The sequence below is a fragment of the Cynara cardunculus genome, unplaced genomic scaffold, assembly GCF_001531365.2.
Source record: "Cynara cardunculus var. scolymus isolate 2C unplaced genomic scaffold, CcrdV1 Un_Scaffold_5158, whole genome shotgun sequence".
NCBI classification, from domain to species: Eukaryota; Viridiplantae; Streptophyta; class Magnoliopsida; order Asterales; family Asteraceae; genus Cynara; species Cynara cardunculus.
The window spans coordinates 6,271-17,494 of record NW_020202262.1 but is presented as its reverse complement, the minus strand read 5'-3'; the positions used below and the strand labels follow the sequence as shown (position 1 = coordinate 17,494).

Below are 11,224 nucleotides of genomic sequence, written 5' to 3'. Positions count from 1 at the left end.
TTTTCATTTTTTTGCTGTAACTTCTTTAATTCAATTTTTTATTATAATTTAGTTTAGATATAATAACAAAGTAATTTATTTTTTGTTTTATAATATAATTTTTTATTAAAAATAATAATTAAACATTCGGTTAAAAACTCGATAATTATCCTAATTATATTTTAGATTTTTTATATTTTAAAATAAAATGTTTATCCTCTATTTGATTATATTTATCCATAGTTAGTTACACGAATTTAAACATGGAGCTTTAGTAAGTTGTAATTAATGCGTAATTTTACTTGCAATCTTGAATTTTAAGTAATATGCATTAATATAGAGTATTTCATGCATAAAAAATGGTTTTTAAGAGTTTTTGTCAAATGCTTTATAATGTAGTATAGATAATTTAAATTAAGTTTAATAACGAAATAATTTATATTTGGTTTAAAAATATAACATTTTATAAAGATAATAATTAAGTATTCTGTTAAAACTCAATGATTATACTAATTATATTTTAGATTTTTTATATTTAAAATGAGACGTTTATATTGTATTTGATTATGTTTATCTGCAGTTAGTTACACGAATTCAGATATGAAGATTTAATAAGTTGTACTTACGCACAATCTACTTGCAATCTTGAGTTTTAAGTAATATGCATTAAAAACAGTACTTTACACACAAAAAATGGTTTTTAAAAGATTTTGTCAAATGCTTTATAATATAGTATAGATATATGTTCACATTTACTGAACATATATACAAATGATTTATATAGATATGTGAAAAGATTTAATATATGTGTATATGAAGAGCGTACGTTATCATGTAATTGTCTAGTGTATATATTAATAGAAATTCAACAATCATATTAAATCCAAGAAATAAAGAGATATTGGGTTCATCAGGTTGAGTTAGGTTCAAATAATTGTAACCTAATATCAACACAATACCTATGGTTAGAAAATTTACAACTCGATTAGAAATCGAGTTGGAGTTATTTTGCGTTGGGTTAGGTTGGGTTGATTGGATCGATCGGGTTGGTCGGGTTTTTGAGCACCCCTAGATACAAGTATATATGGATTTTTGAAATTTTATTATTATGATCATGAGTTACTTTAACTTATGGTGGTAGCGAGTTGATTTTGAATCGATTGGAAGGAAATGAAGTTCGTTAGAATGTGAATTATTCAACCGAACCAAACCAAAATCTGTTAAAATGAAGTTGGTTATGATTTATTTATTTAAAGTATAACTACTTATTAAATTTTGTGCTGATTATCTCACTGAATTCCTATATTTATGTTTGATAATGTTTTTTTTATATTCTAAAAGTTGTTTAATTTGATAATTTTTATAATAGTTATATTAACAAAAGTTTAATATATAAGGAGAAGTAATATAGTCATTTCTGACATCCAAACCGTTTATTTAGCATAACAAACAAGCAATAATGTATCTTAATTGATACAGACAGATTAATCCATATACTCAGCATTATTTATAAAGAACTCGATGGAAAAACAATCAAACAACCCCTTAGAAGTGTATATTAAATCTAATTTAGATTTTTCTTTATAAAAAAAACTCCAATTGTATTGACATACAAATAAAAAGGGGAGAGAGAAGTAAAGGTTTAAAGAACAGGATCTAAAAGTATTTCTAACAGATTTTTTTAAATAGAAAATATGGTGTTTTTCTTCTATATGAATGCCTTCTGCTGTTGGTTATCAACCTACGCTTAGTACCAAAATGGAGATTCCAATCTTCTTCAAGGCATAATATTGAGAATGTTCATTGAGCGTCTTTTTTATGGGCATTTTATTCTGGCTCCGCTTTTGTGAACGTGCTTTAGGCGGGATACTTAACGCGTTAGCTACAACAATACATAGGTGATAAAATTGAGTGGATAGCTAGGAACACTAAGGTACACAAATGATTGACATCCAAATGTAACTGAATCCTTTTGTGATCCAGATAAGATGGACATAGTTCATAGTTGCGCATCTTGAAAGTGAATTGTATTCCATGAATGATATCTATCTAGTGTGATGTATGGAATATAAGAACGTGTCCTTGGGAGGAGAACAACAGCTACTAATACCCTTGTAGGCTGAGGAGTAAAAGGAGGAATCCGCCCGAGGAGGGGTTCGGGTCTGATTAGTTAATTGGTGAGGTAATAGCTTTAAGAAATTCTTTGTATAGTTCTTTAAAATAGAGAAAACTAGAAAAATTTAAAGTTTATAAAATTCTTTAAAACCTGATGTATGAAGAAAGAAATTAAGTTTTTTCAATTCATTTCAACAATAAATATTGAATTATTATAATTTTATATAAATTCTTTTTAAAAAATGTATTAGGATGATAAATTTATGAAAATATTTTAATAATATAATGGATATTGAAATATTTAAAATACATTACTTTTAATTTTTTAAAAATTATATCAACTGTTATAGATGCTTGCACTAACGATTATTAGAGGGTTGTTCCACTTAAGCTGCAAACACCAACTATATGCATTAAATCTTTTTAACATTATGCTTATTATATGAAACAACTCCAATGACCCTACATATCTATAATTTAACTAATATAGGGAGTCAAAACCAAAAACAATCACTGCAATGCACCTTATATTTACTCTCTACCCTAATTTAAGTTCTCACTCAGCTGTCTAGAATATAACTATGGTTATTTATTATTATTTATTTTATAATAATTAGAATAGATATAAATAACATTTATTAAAGTACATAATAAATTCTTAAAATACTATGTAAGAGAATAATATAAGGATCATGGTTGTTGTTACTATAGTAAAAACACTTCTTATAAATTTTATGCAATTTACTCCCTATATTAATTTAATCTAATATGTAGCTAATAAGCTGATTGTACATATTTTCAACCCTTGCATCATGAGAAATCCTTCTTTGACTTGTCGATGACGACCTGTTTATCAAAAGCAAGACATACGGCGACAAATGATGTCGAAATTAAACAAAAAGCTTACCACACCATGATTAGCCAAAAGACAAATAGCATATATAGCTTGCACCGTCATCACCAATTCACCATGTTCTTGACCAAGATACGGAGGATTGTTTAAAATTAAGGGTCTGTTTACTAAACAGTTGCCACTTCTTGCTGGTTAAGTGGTGCTAATCTGGTAAGAATAATGTCGTTTACCTACATCTTCTCACACACAAATGTCATTGGCCAAGATGTTATTGTGGTAAGGATCAAGAGACTCACTCGGTTCGCACTTACTAGTTAGCATAGCCTACCTTCAAAAAGACAACCACAAATGGAGGGAGCAAGAGCTTATTGAAGAACTATTGGATTCACGTGAAACCACGTCCTAGCCATTGGATCTACTGAGCCTTCACATTTTTCCTTGAACATAAAAAATTTGAAGGATCGGGAAAAAACATGAAGGTTCACAAGACCAAGGAGATCCGACGGCTAGGAGGTGGTCTCACATGATCCAAAGTGTATCGAGTCTATTCACTTGAAAAATGCTCAAGAAGGTAGAATAATCGAACGATCAGCAAATGAATGAAATGTATTTGGCAAAACAACATTCATATCAAGATCAGATGCTTTATGTGGGTAGGGAGTAAAGAAGCAATAGCTTGGTAGCATTGGCAGTGATGATGGAATTTATGGGGTAACTTTTATGCACATTAATTTAAAGCTCAAAACTAGGAAGAAACACAAAGTTAGAGAACATGTGCATTTATAGGAACATATAGACTTTGGGACATAAAGAAATCAATGAATAGACGTCTTTTTAACTTAGAATATGAATGTTAGGAAAGGCAACCGTGAAGCAAGAAGATTAAAGCATTTTGAAGTAGGGTTAGGCAGCCAACCGCAATCAATGTCATCAATTCCACACATGGTACGCATAGCCTTCTAGTTTCTATCCATAGGTGGGAATTAAGAGATGGTACAGTTGAATTCATGAATCTTTACCGTAACAAGCCTTGATTTCGGTTCAAGATTCTTTCAATGCAAAGGGGGCTTTGATTACAGTTGAATTCATGAATTGTTCAGATAACAAGCCTTGGTTTTAATTCAAGATTCTCCCAATCCAAAAGGGTTTTGATTATAGTTGAATTCATGAATGTTTCTGGTAAAAAACATTGGTTTTGACTCAAGATTCTTCCCATCCAAAAAGGGCTTTTGATTACAGTTGAATTCATGAATGTTTCTGATAACAACCATTGGTTTTGATTCAAGATTCTTTCAATCCAAAAAGGGCTTTTGATTATTGTTGAATTCATGAATGTTTCTGATAACAATCCTTGGTTTTGGTTCAAGATTTCTTAATATCAAATCATCAATCTTTCTGACAACAAGCATTGGTTTTGGGTAAAGATTTTTTCCATCCAAAGAGCTTTTATTACAGTTGAATCAATGAATGTTTCTTTCTAATAACAAGAATTGAATTTGGTTCATGAATCTTTCAATCCATAGGGGTTCAAATCAAAGCTTGTTCCAATGTAATCAAGCTTTTGGTTTCTAATGTATATTCCAACAGATTCGTTTTACTGATTTCTGCATCTTTTGAAAACATTATTTTATTACAACTTTGACTGTCAGAAAACCAGTTTTTTTTAGTTCTTGAAGAAATGACTTCAAACCACGAATTCACAGAATCCATGAAGGATTTCCCATTTTATAATCATTAAAAGTATGTAATCTAATCCATTCTACAACTACCAACGCTAGAAATACATCTAATTTACATGAATCTACGCATATAATTACCGTGTAAAGAAGTCAACAAAAGAATCAGCTCTTCATCACTCCCGCCGTAAAACTCCCTGCGACGGCGATGGGGTTGAATCTGACGTCGTTGACTGTACCTAACCACGATCGCCTCCGGCAACACCAACCTCCGGCAAATCGGACACGTGGCCCTATCCTGCTCCAACCACTTATCAACACAACCCTTGTGGAACGTGTGCTTGCATTTCAACCTCCTAATCTCATCCCCGTCTTCTAAAACCGAAAGACAAACGGAGCACTCTTTGGATTCTACTCCGGAGGCTCTGTACCGACTGGCCGGATTCTTTTCTTCAATCAGTTTGAGGTACTGGGCGGTGGTCATTGGAAGGTCATCGGCGGCCGCTGCGTACCCAATTGTTCCGACGACCGAACGAACCAAGATTACCAGCTCCAAGAAGAGGACAGTGAAGAATACCAAGAAAAGGGTGTAGAGATGAGCTATAAATCTTGAGAATGCTCCCATTTTTTGAGTTGAGAAGGTAGGTTCAGAGAGAAGTACGGGTGAGAGGGATGGAAGTTGGGGATGAATGGTTAGCGTTTCATGTTCATATAAGGAAGCCGACAATTTCATTTCATTTTGCCTTCTTAAACATTTTATGTTTCAAATAAAAATATACTTTTTTTTATTGAAATATGGTAGTGCTTATTTGTATTTTTATATTACTGGAAGCGTACTTACCTAATACAACGAAATACATCTTGATTTTTATATTTTATTTTATTTTTTTATCTCAGTCGATTTTATAGTATGGTCTCATGTGATTTTGAAAAAACGACGATATTTTTTTTGAATAAAATATAAATTTGAAAATATAATAAAAAATTGACAAAAATATATCGATATTAGTATCAAATTAACGATTTAAAATTCCTATTTTTTGTGTAATTTTTTAATTTAATTTTTTTTATTATAACTTAATTTAGGTTCAGTAATGAAGTAATTTATATTTAGTTTAATAATATAATTTTCTTAGAAAGATAATAATTATTTATTTTGTTAGATTTCAATAATTATTGTAACGCCCTCATTCTTTTTTTGAAGGATGTTACGTAATCTGAAACAAATTCCTAAATAAATACTCCAAAAGACGACTAAAATAAAACCGTTTAAACCGTTTACAGCGAAAGTCTTTGAATCAACCAAAAATTAACTTAAGTTCTAWCCCACCTCATACCAGGTTAAGTTACAAAAGATCGACACAACGCTGCTAGACAAAATACTAAAAATAAGATAATAATTAGCAACTCTCTAAGCGTGTCATTTGGCCTTATCCAACCTCGAACTACCTGGCCCTGAGATGCATACTATAGTTAGCTTATAAAACTTAGTGAGTTCATGGTTTGCGTGAATAAAATCATATCTTGACTTATATATATGACATATATGCATGTTTTATAATAAAAGTCACAGCTTTAAAAATATATATATTTAAAACACTGAAAATAAGAGATTTCATATAATGTTTAGTCGGGTATGAGTCATTTAGTCACAAACACGCCCTGGGTTGATATGTCAGTCTTAATTGATCAACCACTTATTCGGGTCGTGTTTTATACTGGTCATGACTTACTGGTCAAATGTCCACCGTTGAATCATAAAACTTTAATATGGAATAGCATGCTAGAGTTATTCGAAAACTGATTAAACACATAGCATGTAACAATTCACAAAATAACATACATTTAAAATATATATAACATGTATGTATTTGAAATATCATGCATACGTACATATCATCAACAATTCATATCATGTAAAAATAAATTTGTACTTAGGTATGCATCCCAGTGAAATCTCATGAAGACTCACCTGATAACGAAGGTTGCTTAACTAATGTCGCTGACTGGTAACCTACAATTTATAATAGCGAATAGCATATAAATGATTAATTTCTCCCAAAGGCTAACATAAAAAGTCAACTTACGGTCAACTACATCGACTAGGGTCAACCTTGGTCAACTATGCTTAAGAACGCTCCTCACATCAATTAAAATTATAGGAACCGTGAGTTCCGACATAAGGTGTATCGTCTATGCTTAAGAACGCTCCTCACATCAATTAAAATTATAGGAACCGTGAGTTCCGACATAAGGTCTATCGTCTAACTATATATCTTAAAACGACATTATACACGTGATTATTAAGTTATCTATTATATGATAGACATGTTAATAATTACATATTTCGAATTAAAATCGTCCTAATAAATTTACAACTCGAGTAACACCTTGTATAGTCAATTATTCATTTTATAACTCCATAAAATCATATTTTATAGAATAAATGTCTAGACGACATATATATGTATATATATGTATATGTATATATATATATATATATATATATATATAACTCAAGAGCTACGCTTTAATCTCATAAAAAAATATTAAATTATTTAAATGATTAATTCTAATTATCCCCAAATAATTACATAGTTAAAGTAGTAAATTTCAACGTTGAAGGTATTTTTATAAAGCAAAATGGTCACGTATTGCTCAAAATACACAATCTTTAATTTTAGAGGCATTTTGGTAATTAAACGAGATAAATAATCAAAATTGGGTCAAAGTTTGCATTTTACAAAATACAAATAAACTTGATGAAAGTTTCATAAAATTTTATAGAGAAAATTATATTTCTAAAACTAATTTCTGAAACTCAAACATTTAGTGCATACTAATAATATAAGCGCATACAAAATAACAAAGTTCTTGTGTAGCTTACTGGTAAGGTGTTGGATGTTTTGCATGAGGTCACGGGTTTGAATCCCATCCTCAACACTCTCCTCTTTCTACCTATTTTTAGTAGGAACACGTGACCCAGCAAGAACAATAGCCCATGAACCAAGACGAAGACTGCAGCCTTTGCTACACATTTTCAAGCTTTTTGAGCTTGAAAATGGCTCATTTCTTGACATTTTTTCTTCATTCTTTTTGCACCAAACTCTTGGTAATATTTTTACCAACACTTTGACATAAAGAACACAAATTTTTCGTCAAGAATTGAGTTCCATTTTCTCATTTAAGGTTTTTAGTTTTAAACTAAACCGAACGAAACTTTAAACTTCAAAATCAAACCATAAAACACCAAATCTGGAATGTAAGGCTACTAGGGTTCCATAGAGGACTAAAAAACGAAGCTAACCATATAAAGAACATGAATTTTAGTTGAGCATTTTACCTTTAATCGACGAAAAACGAAGATTTCGGATGGGGACTTTCGAGCTCCGATTTCTCTTCCGATTCTCAACGAAATTTCAAAAAGTTTGAACGAAAAATGTAGAGAAGAACGTTGTCTATATATTCCTGATTTTTTTTGGCTTATTGATTGACTGAATGAGCCAATAAGAAGCCTCAAAGTTGGCATCGTTCCATCACTTTCAAGAATCAGAAAATGGCATATTTACAGAACAGGTCCTTCTAGTTTGGACCTGTTAACACCTGACACACCCTTTAACTATCACAAATTTACAATTTTCACCCATGTCTTGACTTTTTCTTTCATCTTTAATCCGATTTTTAAACTTCTTTTAATTTATATATTTATTTAACATATATATATATATATATATAAGTATAAGTACATGTGTGTGTGTGTGTTTTATAATTAAGAAAATGAAAAGAATAATAATGAAGATAAATTATTTATTCCTCAAAATTTTGAGTTTTACAACTCTTCCCTCCTTCAAGAAATTATGTCCTCGGAATTAATACTCGTTAAAACAATTGATGATATTTAGCTTTCATCTCTTCTTCTGGTTCCCACGTCATTTCTACGCCGTTATGGAATTTCCACTTAACTAATACCAGTGGTATACTTTTGTTTTTTAGTCTTTTTGTTTTTTTATCCAATATATCAATTGGCTCTTCCACATAAGCGAGTTTGTCGTTAACCTCGATGTCTTTCAAATCCACAACAGTTGATTCGTCAGCTAAACATATTCTCAAGTTCGACACATGAAAGGTATCGTGAATACTACTTAACTCCTTTGGTAGTTTCAACTGATAAGCAACTGCTCCTACTCTTGCAGTTATCTCAAATGATCTGATATACCTTGGACTTAGCTCACCCTTCTTCCCAAATCTTACGACCCCTTTCCATGGCGATATTTTCAACAAGACCTTATCACCTACTTGAAATTCCAAAGGTCGACGCCTTCTATCCGCATAACTCTTTTGTCTATCTTGCGCAACCATTAACCTCTCCCCGTTCTGTACTATTTTATCAGATGTCTATTGGACTAACTCGGGTCCAACTAGTTGTCTCTCTCCAATGTATGCCCAATAAATTGGGGTTCTACACTTGCGGCCATACAATGCTTCAAATGGTGCTTCCTTGATTCTCGAGTGGTAACTATTGTTATAAGCAAATTCTATCAATGGAAGGTGGTTGTCCCAACTACCTCCAAAGTCAATCACACAAGCTCTCAACATATCCTCTAGAGTTTGTATCGTCCTCTCACTCTGGCCATCAGTTTGAGGATGATATGCAGTACTCATGTTCAACCGTGTTCCCATTTCTTGTTGAAAACTTGACCAAAACCTCGAAGTAAACCTAGCATCTCTATCTGAGACAATGGATATCGGTACACCATGTTTCGACACGATCTCATTGACATAAAGTTGGGGCAATCTTTCTAATGTATACTTGTCGCTGATAGGTAAGAAGTGAGCATATTTCGTTAGTCGATCCACAATTACCCATATGGCGTCGTGTCCCTTTACCGTCCTTGGAAGTTTGGTGACAAAATCTATTGTTATCATATCCCACTTCCATACTGGGATCTCCATTTGTTACAACATTCCAGATGGCTTTTGATGCTCTGTCTTCACTTTCAAGCACGTCAAACATTTCCCCACATAGCTAGCTACTGCCCTTTTCATATAAGGCCACCAATAGCTTTCTTTTATGTTCTTGTACATCTTATTACTACCTGGATGCATAGTGTATTTGGACTTATGTGCTTCATCCATCACTACATTTCTTAGGTCCCCCAAACTAGGTATCCAAACTCGATTCCCATGTCTATATATTCCATCTGGTCCGGCCGTCAAAGTCTTAATTTGTCCAACCATTCACTCGTTTTTAATATTCGTTTCGAGTAAAGCTTCCTTCTGGACATCCCGAATTCGGTCTAGCAACTCCACTTTAACACTCATCCACATGGCTCGAACCCTGATTGGTCCGTTTCTCTCCTTCCTACTAAGTGCATCGGCAACTACATTGCCTTACCTGGATGGTAGTGAATCTCACAATCATAATCCTTAAGTAGTTCCATCCATCTCCTTTGTCTCATATTTAGCTCCTTTTGATCAAACAAGTACTTAAGGCTCTTATGATCAGTATAGATCATGCACTTCATACAGTACAAATAGTGTCTCCAGATTTTTAGCGCGAAGACTACAGCTGCTAATTCCATGTCGTGAGTTGGATATTTCCTCTCGTGTTATTTCAACTGACGTGACGCATATGCAATGACCTTGCCTCGCTGCATTAGTACACAATCCAAACCCATTTTTGATGCATCACTATAAACGACAAAATCTTCTATTCCTTCCGGTAGTGATAAAACCGGTGCAGTGCTTAGTCTCTCCTTAAGTGTCTGAAATGCTTCTTCTTGTTTCGTTCCCCAATCAAACTTAACCGACTTCTTTGTCAGTGTTGTCAAAGGGGTTGCTATCTTGGAGAAATTTTGGATGAATCTTCGGTAATACTCCGCTAGGCCTAGAAAACTTCGGATCTCCGATACTGACTTTGGTGATTCCCAGTTCATAACTGCATCTATCTTAGCCGGATCCACCTTGATCCTTTCCGTGTTGACTACATGACCAAGGAATTGTACTTCATGCAACCAAAACTCACATTTTGAGAACTTGGCATACAATTGCTCTTTTGCTAGTAATTCAAGAATCATCCTTAAGTGTTGCTCATGCTCCTTCTTACTTTTTGAATATATCAAAATGTCATCTATAAAGACTATGACAAATTGGTCCAAATACGGTCCACAAACTCGATTCATTAAGTCCATGAATGCCGCAGGTGCATTTGTTAACCCAAACGGCATTATCACAAATTCGTAATGTCCGTAACGAGTCCTAAAAGCGGTCTTTGACACATCCTCTTCTCGAACCTTCAACTGATGGTAACCCGATCTTAAATCGATTTTCGAGAAATAACTGGCTCCTTGCAATTGATCGAAGAGGTCATCGATCCTTGGCAATGGATAATTATTCTTTATCGTGATTTTGTTCAACTCTCAATAATCGATGCACATCCTCATCGTGCTGTCTTTCTTTTTGACGAATAAAATCGGTGCTCCCCATGGTGACGAGCTTGGCCTGATAAACCCTTTATCTAAGAGTTCTTGTAATTGCTTCATCAATTCCTGCATTTCTGTTGGGGCTAAACGATAAGGCACCCTTGCGATTGGTGCTGCAC

General features: G+C 32.9%; 2 protein-coding genes across 2 annotated transcripts; both read right to left on the bottom strand.

Annotated features, from left to right (window-relative positions):
* Positions 1-4,592: 4,592 nt before the first annotated feature.
* On the bottom strand, positions 4,593-5,312 carry LOC112504300 (E3 ubiquitin-protein ligase RNF167-like). Its single transcript, XM_025108238.1, has one exon. It carries the CDS (start codon positions 5,246-5,248, stop codon positions 4,739-4,741), a length of 510 nt encoding a protein of 169 aa, XP_024964006.1. The 5' UTR covers positions 5,249-5,312; the 3' UTR covers positions 4,593-4,738.
* A 4,549-nt stretch (positions 5,313-9,861) lies between these two features.
* LOC112504298 (uncharacterized mitochondrial protein AtMg00860-like) lies at positions 9,862-10,850 on the bottom strand. Its single transcript, XM_025108237.1, has 2 exons — positions 10,316-10,850; positions 9,862-10,013 (listed from the first exon to the last, which is right to left on the bottom strand). The coding sequence occupies exons 1-2, from the start codon at positions 10,848-10,850 to the stop codon at positions 9,862-9,864; spliced, it is 687 nt and encodes a 228-aa protein (XP_024964005.1).
* Positions 10,851-11,224: the final 374 nt, after the last annotated feature.